At 37.5% G+C, this 23332-nt stretch overlaps 2 protein-coding genes across 2 annotated transcripts in view; one reads left to right on the plus strand and one right to left on the minus strand.

Annotated features, from left to right (window-relative positions):
- Nucleotides 1-17199, plus strand: part of LOC134794145 (sine oculis-binding protein homolog) — a 50126-nt gene extending 32927 nt beyond the window's left edge. The window contains exons 2-4 of the mRNA XM_063765852.1: nt 7343-7472; nt 14581-14756; nt 15703-17199. Of these exons, the coding sequence (XP_063621922.1) occupies nt 7343-7472; nt 14581-14756; nt 15703-16926 (1530 nt within the window). The 3' untranslated portion in view covers nt 16927-17199. The remainder of the gene's footprint in view (nt 1-7342; nt 7473-14580; nt 14757-15702) is intronic.
- Nucleotides 17200-20765: 3566 nt separating this feature from the next.
- On the minus strand, nt 20766-23029 carry LOC134794146 (guanine nucleotide-binding protein subunit beta-like protein 1). The gene is made up of 2 exons (XM_063765853.1): nt 22746-23029; nt 20766-22154 (listed from the first exon to the last, which is right to left on the minus strand). The coding sequence occupies exons 1-2, from the start codon at nt 22893-22895 to the stop codon at nt 21339-21341; spliced, it is 966 nt and encodes a 321-aa protein (XP_063621923.1). The 5' UTR covers nt 22896-23029; the 3' UTR covers nt 20766-21338.
- Nucleotides 23030-23332: the final 303 nt, after the last annotated feature.

Here is a 23332-nt window from a genome sequence, read left to right on the forward strand (position 1 = left end):
TTATGTTATGTTATATATTTCTCTCTAGTTCAAAGTAGTTTTGGTGGTGCACCCACTTCCAAATGTAACAATTTTGTAGAAAGTTTTTTCAGCGGATAAGTAATCAACAATCTATGTTCTACATATAGGTATATGAAACTAATTTTCTCGAGTTCAAGGTAGTTTTGATTGGGCCTCGGCCAAATGTATCACAATAAGGTATTTGACTATATGTAAAATAAATTATTTTACACCATACAAGAAATACAGCACCAGAAGATTAATAGAGAAACGTAGACAGCAGTTATTTTTAAACCCAATTTCTATTTTAAAACCCGTATAAAACTATAAAGAGTAGGTAATTTGATCGTGACGTTACATTAGCATGTACCTAACGTGTTTCATATTAATTCCGTTGTAGCAAATCGTTTTGACAGTTCGAAAAATGAAACTGATTTTACTAGTAGTCAAATACCCTTTTTTTTTTAAGAGGGGAAATGCTTTACGCATACCTAGTGATGTGCCGTTCCCGGGAAAATTCCCTAGGTGGGATTATTCCCGGAAATGTTGACGTAAATTCACTATACTCCCGGGAAATTCCCTATACTCCCGGGAAATGTCCCCATCTTCCCCGGAAATTTCCCATTCTTCCTGGGATTTTTCCCACAGTTCCTGGGAATGATTCCCAAGCCAAATTTTTTTTTTTTTACATTAATACGTCTTTCTTCAACAAAATCGATACAAATCATCACAGTTTAATCAGGGTCAAAATAAGTTAGGTACTATAGTATACCCTATAATGGACACGGAACCAGTAATGGGACAAAAAAACACAATTCCTCTAAAATAAGTATATAAAAGTAGTTTATAAACACTGGATATATTTTTATCATAAACAAGAGTCCTAGAGCTGATAATGTTTGAATTTTTATTAAATTCGGTTATTTTTTAAGAAATGTGCGTCAACCCCAAAGTTGTCGTGCCACTGAAAAAAAATATCACTAAAAATTCTTAACAACTTCGCTAAGAGAGGTGAGTTAATTTATTAAATTTTAATTAATTAATACTTGATGAAAACTAGAATGTGTTTTGTTAATTGCATTTACCATGAGATAAGGTATACAACACACTATGTTGTGACTCCACAGATGTAAAAAACTAGTGGTATTTGGCCCAATCCCATTATAGGAGCTGTAAAACTGCATACCTCCTATGATGGGACAATTGACATAATGATGCTTGCCATGCCATAATTTCATGTTTTAAACAATACAGAAGTAAAATGTAGTTACGAAATATGTCAACCAGGAGGTATTCTCGGACTTAGGATAAATTAATATCGTTTTTCCAAACTTTTATTTAACTTGCCTTGTTAGTTAGTGTGGGTCAAATCTTGGTAGCTGAATTTGACCCACTTTTCGATTTCCGATTCAGTTGAAATTTTGTGTAAGTACGTAATTAAGTATGCAAATCGGATGATAATGCAATATTATGATAACATGGACTTGATCTGATGATGGAGACAGGAGGTGGCCATGGGAACTTTATCGCAATAAACCCTAACTAATTGTGTTTGGGTATATTAGAACTGTCTCGATGAATCTAATACAATAATAATTGGCTGTGGAAAGAAAAATACATTCAGCGATAAAAGCTTATACCAAAAATTTATTTTTTTGCCATAACTTATTCCCCATTTCAATATTTTATACTGATAGAGCAATGTCCATTATAGGGGGCCCATTACTGGATCCACGTCCATTACCGGGGGCCCATTACTGGAGCTTTGGTGTCCATGACTGGAGAAAAAAAGCATAGTTTTAATTTGTTAATTATGTGGAAACTCATTGCAGTATCTTTGATACAACAAGCCTAAAACATGAAAGGCGGATAGGACTTTCATCTTTTAACACGCTAAGCGGAAGACCATTTACATGTACAAGGGAAATAGCATAAATACTCCAAATTTCCTCTTAAATGTCCCATGACTGGTGCTGTTACTATAGTAGTACTAGTACTAATGAGAATAGTGGAGTTCCGTAAGCTTTTTACCAAGAAACTCTTCTACATACGAGTGTTAAGGACGGGTTCTTGTGAATGTTTCTGCATTACATTATCAAAATATCCAATAAAAAAAACAGTAGCCAAAATTTTTTTAAGAAAAAAAAATTGTACCTATATGTATGGAGAAAATTTCGAAATGGTCTGACTTTGTTAAGATTTGTTTGTCCCCCTGTTTGGGGAATATTGAAATGAAATGAAATGAAAATATTTATTTTCAGGCAACTATTGGCCCATAGATAAATACCACAGACTTGAATATACCCTAGATGAAGCAAATATCACGATTTGTATTGGAACCAAGCGTGCCGACTTTTTACCACATACTGTGACGTCACAGCCGCAATTTAGTGATGAGAATTCCTAACCGATTCAAAGACACCGATGCCCCTCTACCCCGCTGCGATTCAACTGTCTTGCTCATACTCATATATTTTATATCTGCGGTCCCGCTCACTCACTTCCCGCTCCCCCGCGAACCACGCCTAAAATCGAATAGTACGCCGAGTAGTTTCAATATGAGAGGACGCGCTTTTGAGCGGTTTCATTTTGTCGACGCTGGTGGATACCTTCGCGTAATCTCAAGTAAGTTTGTTAAAATATTAAGTATATTTGTTGATATTTTATTAAAACAGGAGAGATTAGTATAGAAGTGCAAGGTAAGAAACATAAATTTAGATAACCTAAAAATCACAAATCGTTTAACGTGAATGTCATCGATTTTCTGACGGACGAATGATAAAGACAGACGAATGATACAGACAGACGAATGATATTTAACGGAATCATTAGATTCCTAATAATATAGGTATAAAATTTAAACGTTATGAAGGTTGTTGTGGTGTATCTTTATTCTGTAAAGCACGAATGAGAGTATATCAGATATTTTATATGCTAATAATTATATAAAATACACTGTAGCACATTAAATCTATTCACTTACCTCATCATCATTCTCAATGAGTTTAAGTATGTCAATAGTGGGGTATGCCGTTTTTTCAACAATCGCAACTTTTTTCCTTCTATGAAACAGGTATTTTCAAAATGTATGGAACAAATAGTACTGTGTTTAGTTGGGAACCAGTCTTTCCGTCCCGTGGCTGCAATCCACTTTTCTTTTACGACTGGATCATGTGGAAAACTAAAATAATCTTTTTTTTTTAAACACGGTAATAATTTATAAACATAGGTACTAAACGTATAAACATATATTCGTAAATGTTAAAATTACCCTCCTTTTTTAATAATAACGATTAAATTGCTTTTTTTTATATTAGATAACATCATTCGTCTGTTCGAAATCGAGTAATCGATTAGAATCGATTATTGATATTGTAGAACGAACAACACTAGTCGCTAAATTTGACAGACGAATGATAAATGGGCTGTACCACGAAGTCGTAGCTATGCGCGACAGTATCGCTGTTCCGATATTCATCGACTCTTTAATACACAACGTCAGATCAAACGCTCAAAGCAAACGCGCAATGTAATGTAAATATTAGTGATGTACCGACTATTGATTTGGCCGACTAGCCGACTAGTCGGCTAGTCGGCCAGATCATTAGTTTCGTATAAGTTCAGGAGAAAAACAATAGCTTTGCTCCTTTGGCTGCGCTATTCATGAATCATAATTAAGCTTGGCTAACAGGTGTTCTCTACAGGTTCAAAGACCTATCACAAGAATCCTCGTTCAATTTCTGTTTTTAGTTCTTTTATTTAGCAATCCTGAGCAGACCGTCAATACATCTTGTAGGAGGTATTTCCAAGGCTCTATTTCCCGTACGTAGTCGCGCCAGTTAAGAACCTATCCCCTGTGGTCAGCGTCTTTACGAGCAACGTGCCCTGACTAAAGTCTTTAAATTTTGCAATAACATAATAGTTCCTCATGGCTCCACCATTAAAAAAAAACAAAAACTGAATAATAAAAAAAAATAACTATCGAACTTGCACATGAAATTACACGAGAATCAGTTGAGATCGACCTGTAGAGGAAAACACCAGCCCACCAACATACGATAACGATCAAACGGTCAATTATATGAACAAAAGTTTTCGTATGCACCCTGAATAGGTATTGTAGTAAAATAAACATAAAACATATGGTAAATGTTGACTGTGGATTTCTTTTTTTCTGTTTTTCTTTCAGTAATAAAGTGCCGACTAATCGGCCATTTTTGCCGACTAATCGCCGACTACAAATGTGGCCGGATAGTCGGCTTTCCCGACTAGTCGGTAAATATAGTTTTGTAACGTTAATCTATAGTTACGAGGGGCGTTCAAAATATTCTCGGTGATATTAAAAAAAAATATAATTGGAACCGAGATGTTCTTTTGTTTTTCTGCAATTGCTGAACAAACATGAACATCATGTGCGAATTGACAATGTTAACTAAATTAGAACATCAATGCGTCATAAGATTCTCGACAAAACAGGGTAAAAATCAAAAAACCATAAAAGAGGAAATGGATTGTGTTTACCGTGAGTCTGCTCCTTCTCTATCTACCATTCAAAAGTGGTCAAGCGAATTTAAACGTGGAAGGGAGAGTATTGAAGATGACCCTAGACCTGGTCGGCCTGTAGTAGCTACTTCACAAGAAAATATTGATAAAGTGGAAAAACTTATATTGGAAGATGGTCGAGTGAAGGTAAAATCTATAGCTCAAGTAACCAATCTTTCTATTGGTATCGTACATGATATTATCCATGACCATCTTAATATGTCAAAAGTAAGTGCAAGATGGGTTCCGCGAATGCTGACTCGGCTTCAAAAAGACATGCGTGTAGCGTGTTGTTCCGATGTTATTGACCTGTGCGGTGAAAATCCTAATGAGGTGCTGCAAAGAATAGTTACTGGAGATGAAACCTGGGTTCATCATTATGACCCAGAGAGTAAACAAGAGTCCATGCAGTGGCACATTAAGGGTTCAGCTCATCCCAAAAAGTTCAAGGTCGTCCCTTCAGCTGGCAAGGTCATGGCCACGATATTTTGGGATTGTGAAGGAATATTACTAATCGATTATAAAGAAAAAGGTGTAAATATCACACGACAGTACTACGCTAACATTCTACGTCAATTAAAGGATGCAATCAAAGAAAAGAGGCGAGGAAAGTTAACCAAAGGTGTTCTGCTTCTGTGTGACAACGCCCCCGTCCATACTGCTCATATTGCCAAGGCAGCTATTGTTGAATGTGGGTTTGAAACTGTTACTCACCCACCGTATAGTCCGGACTTAGCCCCCAGCGACTTCTTTTTGTTCCCCAATCTTAAAAAGGATCTGCGTGGAATTTTTTTTTCTGACGATGAAGCATTGAAGGCTGCAGTGGAGGAGCATTTTTACACCAAAGATAAAAAATATTTTTATGAGGGATTAAAAAAAAAAAATTGATCGATCTTTTAAGGGGATTAACATAGGGGGGGAGTATATTGAAAAATAAAAATATCAAACTTTTCGTACTTGTTTGTTTTCATTCTCATACCGAGAATATTTTGAACACCCCTCGTACTTAGGTACATTATTGGAAACACAACCTGGAATACTTAAAAAATTGTTTAAAATGAATTCACGCATAATATCATTTTAAAATTACTTACCTGTGATAGGAAATATGCCTTGCCCTTGGGTGCTTGCAATTTTTGGGCTGTTGCAGTTAATTATCACGCAACGAGGCAATTTTTAATTTTTTACGGACTATCGGCTGCAACAACTGACGTGCGTGGACTGTCAATAGCGACGGCCAACCTCGACGCTTGGTCAGAGTTCGGACACGCGAAGTAGATGCATTTGCGTCATCTAGGGTATATTCAATGTCTGTGATAAATACCTTAAAACTAGCATACATATTATTACAAAATATATCTTAAAAACTAAAAACAAACAATTATGGCTGCGATGCAGTTCGCAACCCCGCAGTGTCAGGGAGCCGGCCGCGGTACCGCCGGAACTTGACACCCTTCGGCCAAAACTCCTCCTTGGTGAAGGCCGGGAACACTGGAAATTTCCCAGGAATTTCCCATATGGGTATATTCCTTGTTCCCGGAAAATTCCCACGGCACATCACTACGCATACCACCCGGCGCGGGGACGGGCCGGGATGGTTATGTGGGACTCCCTGTTGTGGGCTAATGAGACCCCAGGTTTAGCCACTAAAACCCTTCTGTTGCCGCCTCACTGCTATACGGCGTGGTCCCAGGAACGCCGAAGTACTCTTCCGCAACCTCGCCAGCAGTAGTCAAATAGCCTATTGTATATAACATTTGTAACAAGTCATGTCAACGTATTAGTAACTAATGTGACATCGGCTTCTCATAACATTCTTTTTATTTGTCGCTGGCACAAATATTTCTTGAATTACACCGCGTTGAATCACGGTTTATATATTCTTACGAATTTATCGCGATCGGCGACGATAAAACGTAAGGAGGTCATCGTGGCGCCATTTATTTAAATATATAGCTTTTTTATTTTAAAATAAAGCGTCTAAAATAACAGTTCAATGTCCGGCGGTCACAAAAAATGTAAACATCTCGTAGTCAGTGAAGGGGAAGGTTAAAATATAATGGCCAAGGATATTTAATTGACCATCAATTTCAGCGTAGACATTTAACTAAGTAGAGTTACACAGTGAAAGTGTTATTTTAAACGTCAAACTTCTATAAAATTATATATGACGTATAAATAACACTTGCACTGCGTGTGCTATCAAAATCGTTTCAGACTTTTCTTGGTCTAACTCTACCTAACATAAGTTTTTAGGAAACTTTTCTGTGGATTTTATTCACGTGTGTAAAATGCTTTCAAGTTTTGTTTCAAATGTCAGAAATAGGAAAATAACGTTCAATATTAAATTTCCGTGTACATCCGGGAAATTCGTAGAACCAAAACGGATGAATCTATTCTATCCGGACCCGACTATATGTATACAGATAGTCAGTAGCACACGTAGCGAAAATGATATGGTGTTTCAAATTACATATCTACATTTTTACTTAGAACATAGAACACCCTATCCGCTAGCTAATTAAAAAGGTACAATTGTTACAAAGCCCTGCTGGGACAGGACGGTTTTTATAGCTACGAGTACTAAGGGGCCCACAGATTACCAGTTCGCCGGACGATATCAGCCTATTAGTTGTTCTCGGAGCCTGTGTCACCTTTTGCATTTAACTGACAGGCTGATATCGTCCGGCGAACTGGTAATCTGTGGGCCCCTTTAAGCGACTGTTACCAGCGCTTTTTTAATTTTTAGTCCCTTATAAAGCGATTTGCCACTAATCTTAACTTATTACGTTTGTTCCAGGAGTTTGCCGAAACGGCTATGAATGAACTTCTGGGCTGGTACGGGTACGAGCGGCTCGAGTTACGACGATGGGCCGCGTCACGCGCGCGCGGGGCCAGCCCTGAGCAGGCCAGCGAGCATAAGAGCAAAGGTAACTACCATTAAGGGCTTTAAAGCGGCCCACTGATTAACAGTCCGCCGGACGGTATCGGCCTGACAGTTGTTGGGAACTGTCAAAATTTTGCGTCTTAACATCTTGGTCCGTGCTTGAGGGACCACCTCTCTCGTGGGTTTATAAGCCATTGTAAAACCGGCATTTTCGACCGCATTTGTGGCAGCTGAAGTAGGGGGCCATGTCGGCAGCGACTTCTGAAGGACTGTGCCTGTTTGCGCGCAAGGTCTAAGGTAAAAGGTAACATTAGTAATATTAGAAACATGAACAAACTGTTATCAACTGGGTTGGTAGGTAACATTTTATATAACCAACTGGTTTTCACACAGATTTTACGGGATATGATTTCCCGCTGGATATGTGTTTTTTTTAATCTTTGATTGCAGTTTTTCTATATTTTAATTAGGCATCTTTAACCCTAAGAAGAAATTTGTCAGTATTTTAAATATATTCCGATTTTCGATTTTACCTTGCTGCCATATTTGGATTAAACACCCTTATATTGTACACAGAGAAATGTAGTTTACCTTGCTAAGTGAGTTAGATTTATTAATTTAATTATGCTGTTTACAAAAACTATTAAACCCAATTTAAACCTAATCCTGCGATCGGTATTATAAAGTGATAACTGATAAAATACTTAAACTATGAAATGGATTATAACGATCCATCTTTTTAACATGTTTTACCGTATTACTTTTCTCCGAAAAACTCCCATCGCCGCAGCTGTGGTTCCTTGAAACGTGACGAACTAAACGCATCCCCGCGTTTTTTGACGTTGACGGGAAAAAAAGGCGGCAAACGTGCAGGGGTGCCAACGATTACAATCTGATGCTCGCTATTTGATTTGATTGACCGATCATTCTTGGAATCGGGGGTTGTACAATATCAATTTATACGTAGGTATTATAGGGTAGGGTGATAACGAGTCTTATAAGCTAATCTTTATGAAACGTAAAAACAAAGAAGAATGAAAACGCTTCTCTAGCAACACAATAATACGGTTTAATTAGGTAATTTATAGGAAACAAATCGATTGCTACTTTAATTTGTTATAGAGTTAAATACCTAAACAAACCAATAAGGCTTTTGCTAAATTGTTCTTACACTACAATCCGATCAGTCTTCGAAAGACCTATTATTAAAAGCTAAAAAAATCGCCACATCGAAATATATATATATACATATATATTTTACCATATATTTACCTCTAGGTACATATGTTTTATTTTAGAATGCCTTTATTTTCATTTCGAAGACTATCTATTTATAGGTTTCTTTCACATAAATTGTTTTGTCGCGGCGATTGCTTGTTTATTTGTACCTGTCGTACATACCAATGCAACCTGAGCATAAATCGTCGCACTACACATTCTTGTGTATATTCCACGTGAATTGTGATATTTGTGATACAAGCTAGGACTAATGAGAATTCAGATCAAGTTCTTTGCAACGTGATATTTACCGATTTTAGGTACATTAACATGAAACTCGGGGCTCAGGATGTTAATATGAATACGATACCGACTTACTCGCTCTTACGGACGGGCTTACTCTATTTCTAATGAACACAGAATATTATGCATTACTTTGAAATGCGGTCGCTTTCTAAAGTTAGAAGTTCTTTTGATACACTTGTAGATATTGTGGTTTTAGTTACGTTATGGAAATAAAAGTAGAGTGCCTAAACCGCAATACGTAAGGAAACGATAGGTTAACAGAGTACCTACCCGAGGGGGGCATAGGGCTAACTATGTACCTATGTACCTATATCCTTCTTTTTCTTCTTCCTGCCTTTATCCCATGTTATGTGGGGTCGGCACTGTCGGCACAACATGTTTTTCTCTTCCATTCTCCTCTGGCTTTCGTCACCTCAGCACTCACTCCTTTCTTTCTCATATCCTCTTTCACACAATCCATCCATTGTTTTTTGGGTCTACCATCCGCTCTCTGTCCATCAACATTCATCCCTAACTTTTTTTGCATATATGGCATTCATCCCTCCTCATTACATGCCCGAATACATTACATCCTCCTCGTCATTCATTACATCCGAATACCTATATATATTTAAACTGTTGAAAACTTGTATCAAGTTTCTTACCATTTAAGTACGTTTGATCCACCATCCAGCGTTCTTAATTAATACCATGAGAATATGTATTAAAGATTAAGAACGCTAATCCCAAATAAGCGTTGGTATTTATTTATAAGTATTTATAATTCTCATAATAAAATATTTTTACTAACAAACGTCTCTTTTTTGGCTCAGTGTTTAACTGAGAGTATAGTAACCACCCCCTATAATGGGACTAGCGCCAGTAACGGGATGGTAATATAGACAAATCCTGTAGGTAAAATAACAATTTATCATTAGTTTTATCCTGAAGGCTGTACATGACATGAACTCATGAATTAACTATAATTACAAGTTTTATTCACAGTCGCATATGTGAACAAGACGAATAAAGGAAATTAAACCCCAATTAGGCACCTCAAGGTACTTAAAGATAGGTAAAGTAATCTGCCAGAGATAACTGATCCCCCTGCATATATAGAAAATTGTTTGCAGGGGGGTCGACTATCTTTGCAGCGACTGTACATACACATCCTCTAAAAATTACCCTCCTTCTGCAATGCGGCAATAAAACGATTTAAAAGCTAACTCCGCTCAGGCAATGATTTTTCTCCGCACTAGCCATTGGAAAACATTCGTGTAAACTTTTTCTAAAAGTAGCAGTGAATGATCGAGCGATGTATCAGATAACCCGGCGGATAGGATTCGTTAGAGCCACGTAAATTAATAAGGCGAGCCGGCGTAATGAGAGCGGTGTTCGGTTGCCGACTAAATGTTGCTTGTTTTTTGTGAAATCTGGCATTTTTGATGTAAGTTTGAGGTCAATGCTTTAGACACATTGCTAACATTGGTTGCACTGAATCGGATTCGTAGCGTTATTTGTTATATCAAATCACGCTGTAAATTTGTTTCCTAATAATAAGCTTAAATACACTAGATCACAAATGTCCCGCGACATGTGTCGCCACTGTCGCCAGCGACGTCGGGCGAAGTGGCGCGACCTCACGTCACCCAACTTCACTTCACTCGACACATGAATCTAGTATATAACTGGATCAGGCATGTGGGGTGGGGGGAAATTACCGAACAGGATAGTCTTATATATCTTTCAGTAGGAGTAGCAGCGAAAGACTCTTGTCACAGTCTCAAATTTTTTTATTCCCCACCGTAAATTTAGCATGGATTATGGTGGCCAACAAATAAATTAGACCAATCATAGTGTCGCATTGCGTATGTTTTGTCCCTCACGCAGGCACGCGTATAGCACTTCTATAGGATCCTACCTTCTATGACTCCACATGTCAGGCAACATCGCGCGACACGTGTCGCCGTCAGTGTGTGTCATAAGTCATGCGATGTCGCCAGATTGTCAGGCGAATCATTCAAAACTGTTATGTCAGGCGAAGTTCCGCAAACGTACGATTTCGCCTGACATGTCGCAGAAACGTGTCGTGTCGTGCACGGAGAAAAAAATATTTAATTAAAACCAAAATATTACTTTGCTAATCCGCGAAAAGATAACGTGCTAGTCAATCAGTGCTAACCCGTTATACTTACTTGCGTATTTTTACATGCAATTAATATTCCCACCCTCCCACCGCAAAAATAAATACGCAAATAAATATAACAAACCACCACCAAAAGAATAAACCTCGACACGTGTTTCGCCTCTCTACGAGGCATCCTCAGGAGTTGTTGACGGTCTGACGCCCGGCAACGGAATGACCTGTCTAGAATGGTCGGCCATATTTATACCTTGACCACTCCCCCTACCGTGCAAGTGTGAGTGAGATGGAAAAATTCGTAATAACGGCGATGACGCAACATTCAATTGTTCGTTAAGAATCATGTCCCTATTGTTGTACCTAATTATTTATTATTTCTAATTATTTGTACATGATTCTTAACGAACAATTGAATGTTGCGTCATCGCCGTTATTACGAATTTTTCCATCTCACTCACACTTGCACGGTAGGGGGAGTGGTCAAGGTATAAATATGGCCGACCATTCTAGACAGGTCATTCCGTTGCCGGGCGTCAGACCGTCAACAACTCCTGAGGATGCCTCGTAGAGAGGCGAAACACGTGTCGAGGTTTATTCTTTTGGTGGTGGTTTGTTATATTTATTTGCGTATTTATTTTTGCGGTGGGAGGGTGGGAATATTAATTGCATGTAAAAATACGCAAGTAAGTATAACGGGTTAGCACTGATTGACTAGCACGTTATCTTTTCGCGGATTAGCAAAGTAATATTTTGGTTTTAATTAGTATGGATTTCCGCAAAGTAACGCCTGATTCTATTCACTATTTAAAAAAATATTTTACAATATTACCAGATTGTATAGTAGTTATGATTCTAGTGTAGGAAAACAGATTTCAGCCATGTTTAATAGACTCTAGGACAATATTAGAATATTCTAGTTAAAATATTCTAGTACACTAAAACTCTGATATCGTTTTGGTAACAATGTAATAGTAACAGAGTAAAATATGCATTTAGCATACAACACTTTACAATAATTGCGATGTTTACAATATTTATTAATTCGGTTCACCATCATCTAGTTTAACACACCAATAACAAAAGTGTGTATTACAAAATCTTTGTTTAGGGTCCACCTTATGTAATTCATTTATAGGTACTAGATTTTCTCGTACCTGTTAGCGGATTTTTAATACCTATTACTTACTCGAAATTTCTTGATTACTATGAATATTTTTACACATAACTAGATACGTTCTCTGTTGTCTAACATACTCTTTTTAATGATAACAATAAAGAGTGGTTCCAGCAACAATAAAAATTGTTGGCATTACAATATTATTGCACACTAAACAAAATATTATTTGCCTGTAACGAAAAACTGTTCAGTCCACGATATGAGCTAACTGCGGCCCCCCGCACCCCTGCGCCGCCGCCCGCAGCGCCCAGAACATTCTGTCATTTTCACCGAAGTCCGGACAGAGTTCATTTCAAGTGTCGCCAATAATAAATGAATCAGGTTGCATTCCTGTTTAGATCACCGGTTTTAGCAAATAAAAGTGTCTGTGTGTAGTGAACAAAGGCGGACGAAGAGGATAGCGGTTTAATTGAAAATTTATACATTTGTTGCTAATAGTGATAAGGTTATATTGGAGCGTTCTGTTTGTGTGTTGTGTTTGCTACCAAAATTATCTCTGTGTTATATTTGCCATACGCTCACTAAAATTGCGGCCGATAATTTATGTTATGTACTACTAAAATTAAAACGCATTTCAAAAAAAAGTTTGTTTTTACTTTACTCATAGTAATTATTTAGGATTGAGATTTTTCTGTTTATGTTTCAGGCCACCACACCTATACCACAAACATCATTATTGCGGACTAAGCCAATGTAGGTACTTACTGCCGAGTTAAACAGAATAATGTTAAACACCTTAGGTAAGTCTTCGTCGCAACAAAAGCATGTTAAAGCGAAGACTCACCTAAGATATTTAACCTAACTCTGTTTCACTCGACAGTATATTACAATTTCAGTCCGCAATAATGATTTACTGAACACAAATATAAAACCCGTTAAACTCTACAATATATATAGTAAACAGAACATACTGTTTATTTCATGCCACAACAATTATATTTAACACAAACATAAATCTGGTATTCTCCAATACTGCATATAGTAAACAGAAATTGTTGATTATTTCAGTCAGCTAAAATTATACTTAAAACTAATAAAAAATCTGGTGAACACTAATGAAATATCTGATAAACTCTACCCTGTCCTATAATGATGGCTACAGATAGGTTTTTTTATACTACACAAAATTTATTTTCGACGATACTAGGTATGTGGGTAATAGGAACTAGAAATGATGTTTTAAAGAACTAGAATTTTCTATTAATGTGTAAAAAAAGTCTAGTTGTCACATATAATACAATAAAATCAAGTTAAATTTACAATATTCTGGTAAAGAACACTAGATTTTTTTCTCCGTGTGGAACATTTGCCCCTAGTGTATCCCTGGCTTTATCGTAGTTGTAGATGGCGCTACTTGCATTTCAGTAGCTTTGTGTTGTGTGAATGAAACTATTATCTAAATGATATTCATAACTACTCCATGTAAAATCAGACAGAAACGAGTGATCCTATAAAAGTATTATTTCTTCTTTTTGAGGCGCAGACAAAATCCTAATAAAGACGAAATGATATAAGTAAAAAACTATGGAGAAAGTTTTAGCACAAAATAGACATATAGTCCGCAGCATATTATTTCCCCGGTTCGCATGCAAGACTTACAAAATTAATTGGAGATAGATATCGGAGATGAGAGCTCACATTTTGTTTTTCCCAACTTGTTATATTCGTTTAGCTATCGGATACTTCCATTTTAATTATTGCCAGTTCTTTTAGTAAAAGAATATCTATTTGTATTTTGAGCGTGGGTAACGGAGAATATTGTGATTTAATTAAAAAACGGTTTGTTAATTAAATCTTGTTGCAATAAAAAAACACCGGATAATGTTAATTAATTATTACGAAAGGCGGATTAAATGTTGCTCAAAAATAGGAAGAAGATTATGTGTATGGTGTTCTAAATTAAGAGAGATATCAAATTAACTTTTTGTCAAGTTAGAGATAAGGGACAGATTTGCGTGGTTATCCAACAAATTGATGTTGTAAGTACATAGGTAGGTATATTAAATATATTAAGCACGGGTCACTCACGTATTTTAAGTCGAAAACACACTCCCCCCCCCCCCTCGCTCCCCCTGCCGCCACGGGCGCCTGCACCTGTCTCACGGAAGTTTTGTTACATAGGTAGGTACCTACCAGAAAATATTACAAAAATAAGTATTATGCACCTACATTTATATAACTGGGGTGTACCTTAATCATAAAAAAAAAACTGACCAACAGGACGCTATAAATCTTGTAATCGTCATATCTAATTGATTAATCCCTTTTACGCCTCAGTCATTCATTAGCCCCGCAGCGACAATTAAATGCGTTTTTTCCATATTCCAGATGAATGTTCCTGGTGCAACAAGAGCATCACGGACAGCGGAGCGCTGCAACAGGCCGGGGCAGTGTTTTGTTCAGAGCTATGCTTCAGCCAATCGCGGCGCGCCAACTTCAAGCGAGCCAAGACATGTGACTGGTGCCGGCATGTGCGGCACACCGTGGCTTATGTGGACTTCCAGGTAGGTAGTCTCTTTCACTTGCGTTCTCTCTCTCAAGCTCCAAGGTGACTCATACGACAAGAGCTATGGCTACAAATAGAGGCCTCGAGCAAGATCGTGTTTTGTTCGGAGCTATGCTTCAGCCAAGCTGCGAGCCAACTTCAAGCGAGCCAACTTCAAGCGAGCCAAGACTTGTGACTGGTGTCGACATGTGCGGCACACCGCGGCTTATGTGGACTTCCAGGTGAGTTATCTTTCACTCTTATGGGAAAAGAGTCGGACAGATACTGTCCTGATACAAGCTGGTGTTTTGTTCAGAACTATGCTTCAGCCAATCGCGGCGGGCCACGACTTGTCACTGGTGCCGATGCCGACATGTGCGGCATACTGTGGCTTATATGGACTTCCAGGTGTGTTCTCTTTCACTTATGAGCCATAATGACAAGAACGGGACAGACAGAGTAACTATACGAGCTGGTGTTTAATTTGAAACGACAAGGCGTGACTTATGTGGATTTTCAGGTGAGTTTTCTCATTCACTCCTAAAGGTCAAGAGTAGTACAGATAGAGGCCTCTAATAAGATCGTCTTTTATTTTGTGAACATGGAGACACAGGCTGTGTGTTCTCTCTAGTTTCTTCTTCAGTACAAATAGCTTCCTCCAACAAGATACGTGCGGCAAACGGTGGCTTCAAAAGTTTTTTTAGATAAGCGCTCTTCACTCCAGTAGAACATTATTTTTTTGGATAGGACTATAGCAAGTTGGGCTTGTATGTACACCATATTATCTAAATCTCAGGCATTTCGAAATTAAGGACACCTGACTACATGTATTATTAGGTATGTGCTATGGCAAATTTTGTTCTACTCAAAAACTATTTTAAGTCAAGTTGTGGCTGAATATATTAATCCTAATATACTTAAAAGTTATGGGCAATAAAGTTAACCCCATGTTTTTCTTATTCCAGGATGGAGCCACGCAGTTGCAGTTCTGCTCCGACAAATGCCTGAACCAATACAAGATGCACATCTTCTGCCGAGAGACGCAGGCGCACCTCGATCTCAATCCTCACCTGGTGAACGCCTCTTCCACCTCAAACCTCATAACTCCTGAACTCTGGCTCAAAAACTGCAAAAGCAGATCTGCCTCGCCAGCATCCGAACGCTCCGGATCTCCCACCGAAGGCACCAAGCCGCCAGAAAAAGAAAAAGAGAACCGAACTGCAAGAAAATCTCCCTTACCTTTAATAACAATAGCTCCTTCCGCAAAACTAATGAAACCAAAAACACCTGAAGAACGAGTGCAAAAATCACCAGAAACGAAAAAAGAATCCAGATTAAAGATGAATTTAAGGAAGCGGAGAACCTCCAAGTGTTCAGCTACAGTCACTTCACAATCAGTGAAACACACACCGACCCCTAAAGCCCAGGATCTAAGAATGCGGAGTCCATCTATGGATGGGTCATCACCAGCGTCTACAGTAGGCAATAGCGCGATACACTCACCGCCGCATCCAATAAATCCTCATACTATACCCCCTCCTCAATTCCCTAATCCAATGTACGGTATGCCTCCTCCAGTATTCATGGATAATCATGAGCATAGACCAAATATATTCCCTCCACGATTTGGCTTTTTGCCGCGACCAGGTATCCCTATGCACCAGGAAAGACCTCGCATTCCGCCTCCTTTAAACTTCCCACCATTAGGCCAAGCACCTCCAGTCACAGTCCTAGTTCCCTATCCTGTAATCCTCCCAATACCCTTACCTATCCCTATCCCGATACCTTTCGCGTCTTTCCTTCAAGCACATTGCGCTAGCAAAGTCAAAACTGAATCAATGGACGATGCCGAAGGCCCTTTAGATTTCACAATGAATAGCGATAAAAACAAAGACGAGGAATCCAAGGAAAATAAGAATGACAATACAGAAACAGATAAGAACTCAAATCATAGTGAGGATCGGAGTGAGGAAAAACAAGAAACGGAATCTAGTGAGACTAGTAACGCAGAACAGACTCTGCCTAAATTCAAAATAACACGATTAGGAAATAAAATGGCGAAGATAGTAACAAAAGCCCGGGAACCTTCAGAGGCCCCCAGGCCTCTCAGAAAACGACGGAGACTTGTTGAAGTGGCCACGGAGGAAGACCCTCTAATCCCGAAGACGAGAAAAATAGTGCAAGTTTAAATTTCTTAGATGACACATAATCTCAAATTAATATAATAGCGTTTTATTAAATACATATCACAAATTTATTAATTATAAGGTTTTCTGAGAAACGGATTGTCAGTAGATGGCGCCTAAAAAGAGATTTACCTACTTACGCTAAGCGTAAATATTTCCATATCTCTTTGAAGTGAAATAATTGACAAAATTATAATTAGACGTAGGTAGGTACATGCAAAATGTGTCTGCGTTGGGATCCGAATCACGCACCTGTTTCTGACAACTGAACTAGATGGCGCTGTAGATCCCCGTATACGAATTGTATTGTACAAAAGAGAAATTTAATTGTACAAAAGAGAAAATTAATTGTACAAAAGGCGAACTGAATGCCATACAAACCACTGTCAATCATTTAACACATTCACTGCCCCCAACGCACATGTGCGTTCAGCGTCATATAAGTTTGTTCCTAGGCCATGCCCCCTGGCAGTGAATGCGTTAACCTAAGGGCAAAGCCAAAAATATTGTAGTGTTGTTATGCGGAAAATAGTTTCTGAACCGTTACATTTACACAGTCCAGTTACAACGTATAACACCGCGCAGCGCCATATAGTTGTTAACCTTTCATACTTTGTATCACTTGTGTTTTAATATTTATTATAAACATTAATTAGTCTATATAGTCTACTAGTTTATGCTTGAAAGTTTTACTACTTTCGAAACCGAAAATTTTACACCTTAATTTTATTAAAAGGGGGTAACCCCTTTGTAAATTACTACTAGTAACTTGATTTAGTGCTTGAAAACCTAGTTACCGACTTAGTTATACAATCCTGTGACCACAAAACGTATGGACCCGTATAGCGCCATCTGCAGCACGCGCCGCGCACGATAGGCGTTTAAAGGGTTAACAATGGCGTGTTGTAAGTATATAGGTGTGGTGAAGAAAGGGCCAAATAGAAAGTTTTGTTACCCAAGGCAATAAAATATTTTATCAAGTTTCTCTAAGGAGTCAGAGGTGGCGCCATCTATTGTCTTTTCGTGACTCGGACACCCTTAATAAAGAAATATATGTAGTATTCAAAACAATTTAAATTGCTAGTCTTAGCTGTAAGATGTGATGTAGCTGTAAGATCTATACGCTAGATAATAATAAACGCACTGTAAATGTGATATTAGTAACTTATTAACTGTAATGTATAAATGGAATTAAAATCTCATTATGACACGTTGTTTTGTTTTAATTCAAAAGTCGATAAAGGAAAACAACGATAATGTTTGATGCCAAAAGGAGTAGTAGCGTACTTCATTCGATACCCCACCCTGAGGGAGGCAACACGTCGAATGTGGTTCGCGGTAGGCCCTTAGGGGGGGGGAGTCGCTCGCGTTTCCGCCCCAAAGATAATAAATCTGGAGACCAATCCTAATTAATTACAAAGGACAGCACCATCTAGTATGCAATTTTGTAACTAAATGAAAACAACCAGTTGATTCATAATTTTAAAAATCCAAAATTCCAGACACAAGCACTGGATGAGAATATCTAAATCATAAATAAAATTATGTACGATTATATAATTTAATATCCATAGTCCATAATTTTATTTTCTTTCTAGCGTTAGGGTGCCATCAATATTTCCAATTAGATAAATCCTCAAATATTGTTAACAATAAGAATTTTGTTATCTACAATAAAATGAAAATACTATACATAATTTAGAATAGGCACGCAGCTGTAGTAATATTGACTTTATTATTCACGAGACGAGTCTTTCACAATAGGTAAGTATCTAGGTGTTTTAAGTATGTACATATATGTACATGTATGTACGAGTGGTGAGTTTATTTGACGAAAAATTAAATAGGGTGCAGATTTACAACGGTTAAGGGTCGTCAACGCCCTTGGGACACCGTGGAGTTGCAAAATACGTACGTAAACCTCACTTTTGAAGGCTGGAGGAGTATTCTCACTGTAATAACTAATACTTAACAGGTTTTAATCCATTTTGAATCAGACCAAGCTAACTGTGCAGCGATTTCGAAAGCACAAACTGTACAAGTGTTATTTTAAACGTCCATCTTCTATGAAATGATGACGTTTGAAATAATACTTCAATAATCAAAATCGCTGCCGAGTTTTCTGCCAACGAGAATGAATCTGGAAAATTCGCTTCGACACGAGTTGCGAATTACCTTTTCGCACGTGTATTGTACACCAGTACAGTTAGGTACATATGGCCCTTAAATTTTCGACATAGGCACGTATTGTCCTCAATCCCGCCCTAGGGTGGTAGAGTAGCACCATATTTACTGTAAAAATAAATACCTACTAAACACCTATGCACTAACGAAGGTCGGTCTATTTTTATTTATTACTATACATGTATCCTTCCTAATCTAACACAAATATTTCATGATAGGATAAGATAAGCAGAGTCAGTGGCCTATCTACCAAAACAATAACAGAATAATCTAAATTCTAAAGTTAGATCCATTAATTACGTCACACGAATTTCTAGGTTTTTTTACCCCTCCCCCCTCCTTGTCACACTTGGTCACATTTGGCAAACCCCTCCCCCCCCGTGTGACGTCACATTTCTTCAACGAAATCGGCAATTATTCATTTAATATTATATCAAAATATTTTTGACAAAAGAAATATTAGTAATTTTATAACCCAAAACTGATTAAGAAATAAAATTAAACGAATAAAAACGATTATCGTTTCAAAAACTTGTTATTTAAATGTATATTAGCGTATAAAATAATTTAAATACATTTTCGGTTACTGATGAAGTTAAAGTGACGTCACAAAGTTTGTGACTCCTCCTCCCCCTTGTCACAACATGTCACATTTTCTTGACCCCCTCCCTCCCCCTAAACGTGTGATGTAATTATTGGATGACCCCTTATCTTAATACCTACGTGCGTAATACCTACCATGCTTCCCTAAACAAAACAAGTTTGCCAAACGTTGGCCAAACAACGTGTTATGTTATATTCATATCATATGAACAACATGTTTTGGTAGCTGTTGCTGCTGAGATGAAAACTTGTTTTGAATTCGAATCATGTGTTTTTCAACCATTTCCTAAAAGATATCATGAATTTGTAATTGTAACGTTCGTGCTTTATAAATTTACGATGTTTGCGGTTCGCCTTCTGCGTCGTTTATGTATTTTACCAATATTTGTATTAGTTCGCGAACCACAATTTATGAAATGAAGAAAAATCTTTATTTTCAAGCAACTACTTAGCGGCCTACTTTTATATCAGAGGGCCTACCGTGAACGACGTTCGACGTGTTGCCTCCCTGTCACACTTACGTACGAATTTACAAGTGCGATAGAGAGGCAACACGTCGAACGTCGTTCGCGGTAGGTCCTCAGTGTCTGTCTTGTAAACAGCTTTCAAACTTTTTAGGGTTCCGAAGCTAAATGGCAAAAAACGGAACCCTTATGGATTCGTCATGTCTGTCTGTCTGTCCGTCCGTATGTCACAGCCACTTTTTTCCGAAACTATAAGAACTATACTGTTGAAACTTGGTAAGTAGATGTATTCTGTGAACCGCATTAAGATTTTCACACAATATAGAAAAAAACAATAAATTTTGGGGGTTCCCCATACTTAGAACTGAAACTCATAATTACCATGCAAACTTCCACCGAAAATTGGTTTGAACGAGATCTAGTAAGTAGTTTTTTTTTAATACGTCATAAATCGTAAACCGCAATTTTATTATGTTACTTGCTGCTACGGAACCCTTCATGGGCGAGTCCGACTCGCACTTGGCCGCTTTTTTTTATTACTGTATTAGGGTTGGGAGTGAAAGTGATTGTAACAATGAAATAAAAGAACAGTTTCAAAAATTCAAATTGTTTATTTCCTCGATTTACTGAGAAAACAATCACTAAAAACCATTGGAAAATATCTTTCAAACATTTAAACTTAATTTACTAACAGCCCGGCCGCACAAGGTGGTTAAGTTCGCCTCTACATATTTTGTACTCATGAGATCCAATTATAATTTTTATAATAACATGATACTGTATTCAATATTAAATCCAAAAATCATTAAAGCATTAACGAAATTAATAAAGTTCTCAGACAAAATGTACCTTTTTGTTGTTTTTTTTTTTTTTAATAATGCACTAATGCAAAATCCAAGTAGAAATTGTCCTTAAGAACAAAGAGCTACCTTTTGTATGAAAACGTCACAATTATTACAATCTAATTCAAAGGCAATTCTGGCACAATTTCATACTCAAGTTTCATAGAATACATGTAAATTTTAACTTCATTTCATTAGCAGCATTTAGAGTATTCTATAAACATTGTTTATGAAATACTGTTTAAATTAATTCAGTTATAAGGTTTTACATCAGGCAGTCTAATCTATTTTATTGTTAAAGTTTGTTAATAAATGCATTGAATTAATGCTTATTATTGTATAAGTCCCAGAGTGTGATGGCTCCATCCAGGCCTCCAGCTGCCATGATGTTTGCATTCCAGAAAGAGACTTTTTGAGAAGAATAGCAAACATCTTGTATGGCTTGTCGGTGTTCCGTAAGCACAACTAGTGGTCTCAAAGAAAACCAGGAAAATATGCGGATGTGCCCATCCCAACCGCCTGATACAAACACCTTTCCATCCATGCGAGATTGGACTTTATTAACTCCAGCGTTCTTGATAGTGATGTCCGTCTTGTGGGCCAAGCTTGAGTCTTTTCTCCCTATACTAAAAATCTGTATCACATCCGAGGCATTGCCGATTATGCCTCTTTGCTGTTCAACATGGAAGTCCACGGACATGGGACATTCTTTCGTTTGCAACTTGCTGATGCATTGACTAGTGTTGAGATCCCAGAGGAGGAGCCAGCCGGCCTCGTAACCCGCTAGGAGGCAACGCTTGTCACTTGATAACTCAATATACTTCAAACACATTGGGTCCCCTAGCTTGGATGAGCCATCTGATTCCAAGCAACCAATTTTTTCACCGGAAAAACTATAAATGGAAATTTTCGAATCTTTATCAGGTACATAGAGTGTTTCGAGTTTTGTGTTGGCGTCAAATCTACAAAAGCCTGGGTAGTCAATGTCGATAATGGCATCTTCTTTGTAGCCAGTGTTGGTGAGGTTAAAGACTTTGTACTTGCCGCCTTTTTCTTGGGTGATAAGCTGACTGTCGGTGTGCATGAGGTGAAGGATGGGAGCTTGACCAACTTTGATCTTCTGCTGCACTCGGTTGGTCTGAAAGTTACAAAAAAATCATATATAAGGCACTTTCTAGTAAATTCATATAAAATATTTTGCCAACGCTTTTCATTTTTCTTAGGTGAAAAGACCTTTTGATTTTTGTTAGCTACCTAAAATACATTAAATCATAGCGATTCCTCTATTGTGTTAGCTATCAAAATCAAAACAATTTATATGTAGAAATGCTGCATTCAATTCCATTAAAATGATGTAGTAACTGAATACTTTAAGCTCTTACATGTAGCAGTACCCTGTTCTACGTGTTCCATGTTCGAGATACATTTGTTTTTATTATAATTTCATCAGCAAATTAGCACATTTAGAACCCAAATACAGACAAAAATGAAAATAAAAACCAAATTATGGTAATAATAATAGTAGCAAAGTATAGCAGATGCTCTAGAAATTCGGTTACCCGCACTGTAGGACAATGTAATTCATTTTTCTAGGTCACAAAATGAGGGTAGTAAACCATTAGTAAACAAAGGAATTGCGCACAACACAGAGGCACGCAGCGATAGTATTTTACGCAGTTACATGCGCCTTGAGCAACGCTCACAGCATCCTTGGAATACAATATCTCACCTGAAGGTTGAATGCATAAACATAACCATTTTTCGAACCGGCTAGTAACCTCTCCAGACCGCCAGGAAGAAAGCTAAATGCCAGCGAATATACTGGCGTGTTGTCAACATTACGAATAGTATAAACCGGGTCGGGAGGTAATAATGCCATTTCTGGTCAAGCTCAAACCGAAATATGTGGTCGGAATTTAAAAACAAAATAATAATAAATTAATCAAGCCATCAGTAACTGAACCTTAACTACGCACAACACAAAACTGACACAAAAATATATAAAAAAAGTTTCAACGTCGGCATATTGCTATGTTCAGAAGATATGACTCAGATGTATTAAGCCATGTACAATTTGCAAAAATATTTAGTTGAATTAAACTATTTATATAATTATTTATCAGTTCTTTTATTAATCAATAATGTTGTATGTTAAAAGGCTACTATGATTGCCGTATTTCAAGTAAAAAGATTTTTTTTAATCATCCGCTGTTGAAATTATGAATACTTTTGAACGAATATTTATGACAGTTTTATTTGTTTTTTTTTTTTAAATTTGTCTTACACTATCGGATTTGGTCAACTATCTTAAGTCTG

Source organism: Cydia splendana, chromosome 10 (assembly GCF_910591565.1).
Source record: "Cydia splendana chromosome 10, ilCydSple1.2, whole genome shotgun sequence".
NCBI lineage: Eukaryota > Metazoa > Arthropoda > Insecta > Lepidoptera > Tortricidae > Cydia > Cydia splendana.

Coding starts and splice junctions, on each gene's coding strand:
- LOC134794146 (XM_063765853.1), bottom strand. CDS start 22,895: ATGGCATTATTACCTCCCGACCCGGTTTATACTATTCGTAATGTTGAC. Junction 22,155..22,745: donor TTTATGCATTCAACCTTCAG/GTGAGATATTGT, acceptor TGTAACTTTCAG/ACCAACCGAGTGCAGCAGAA.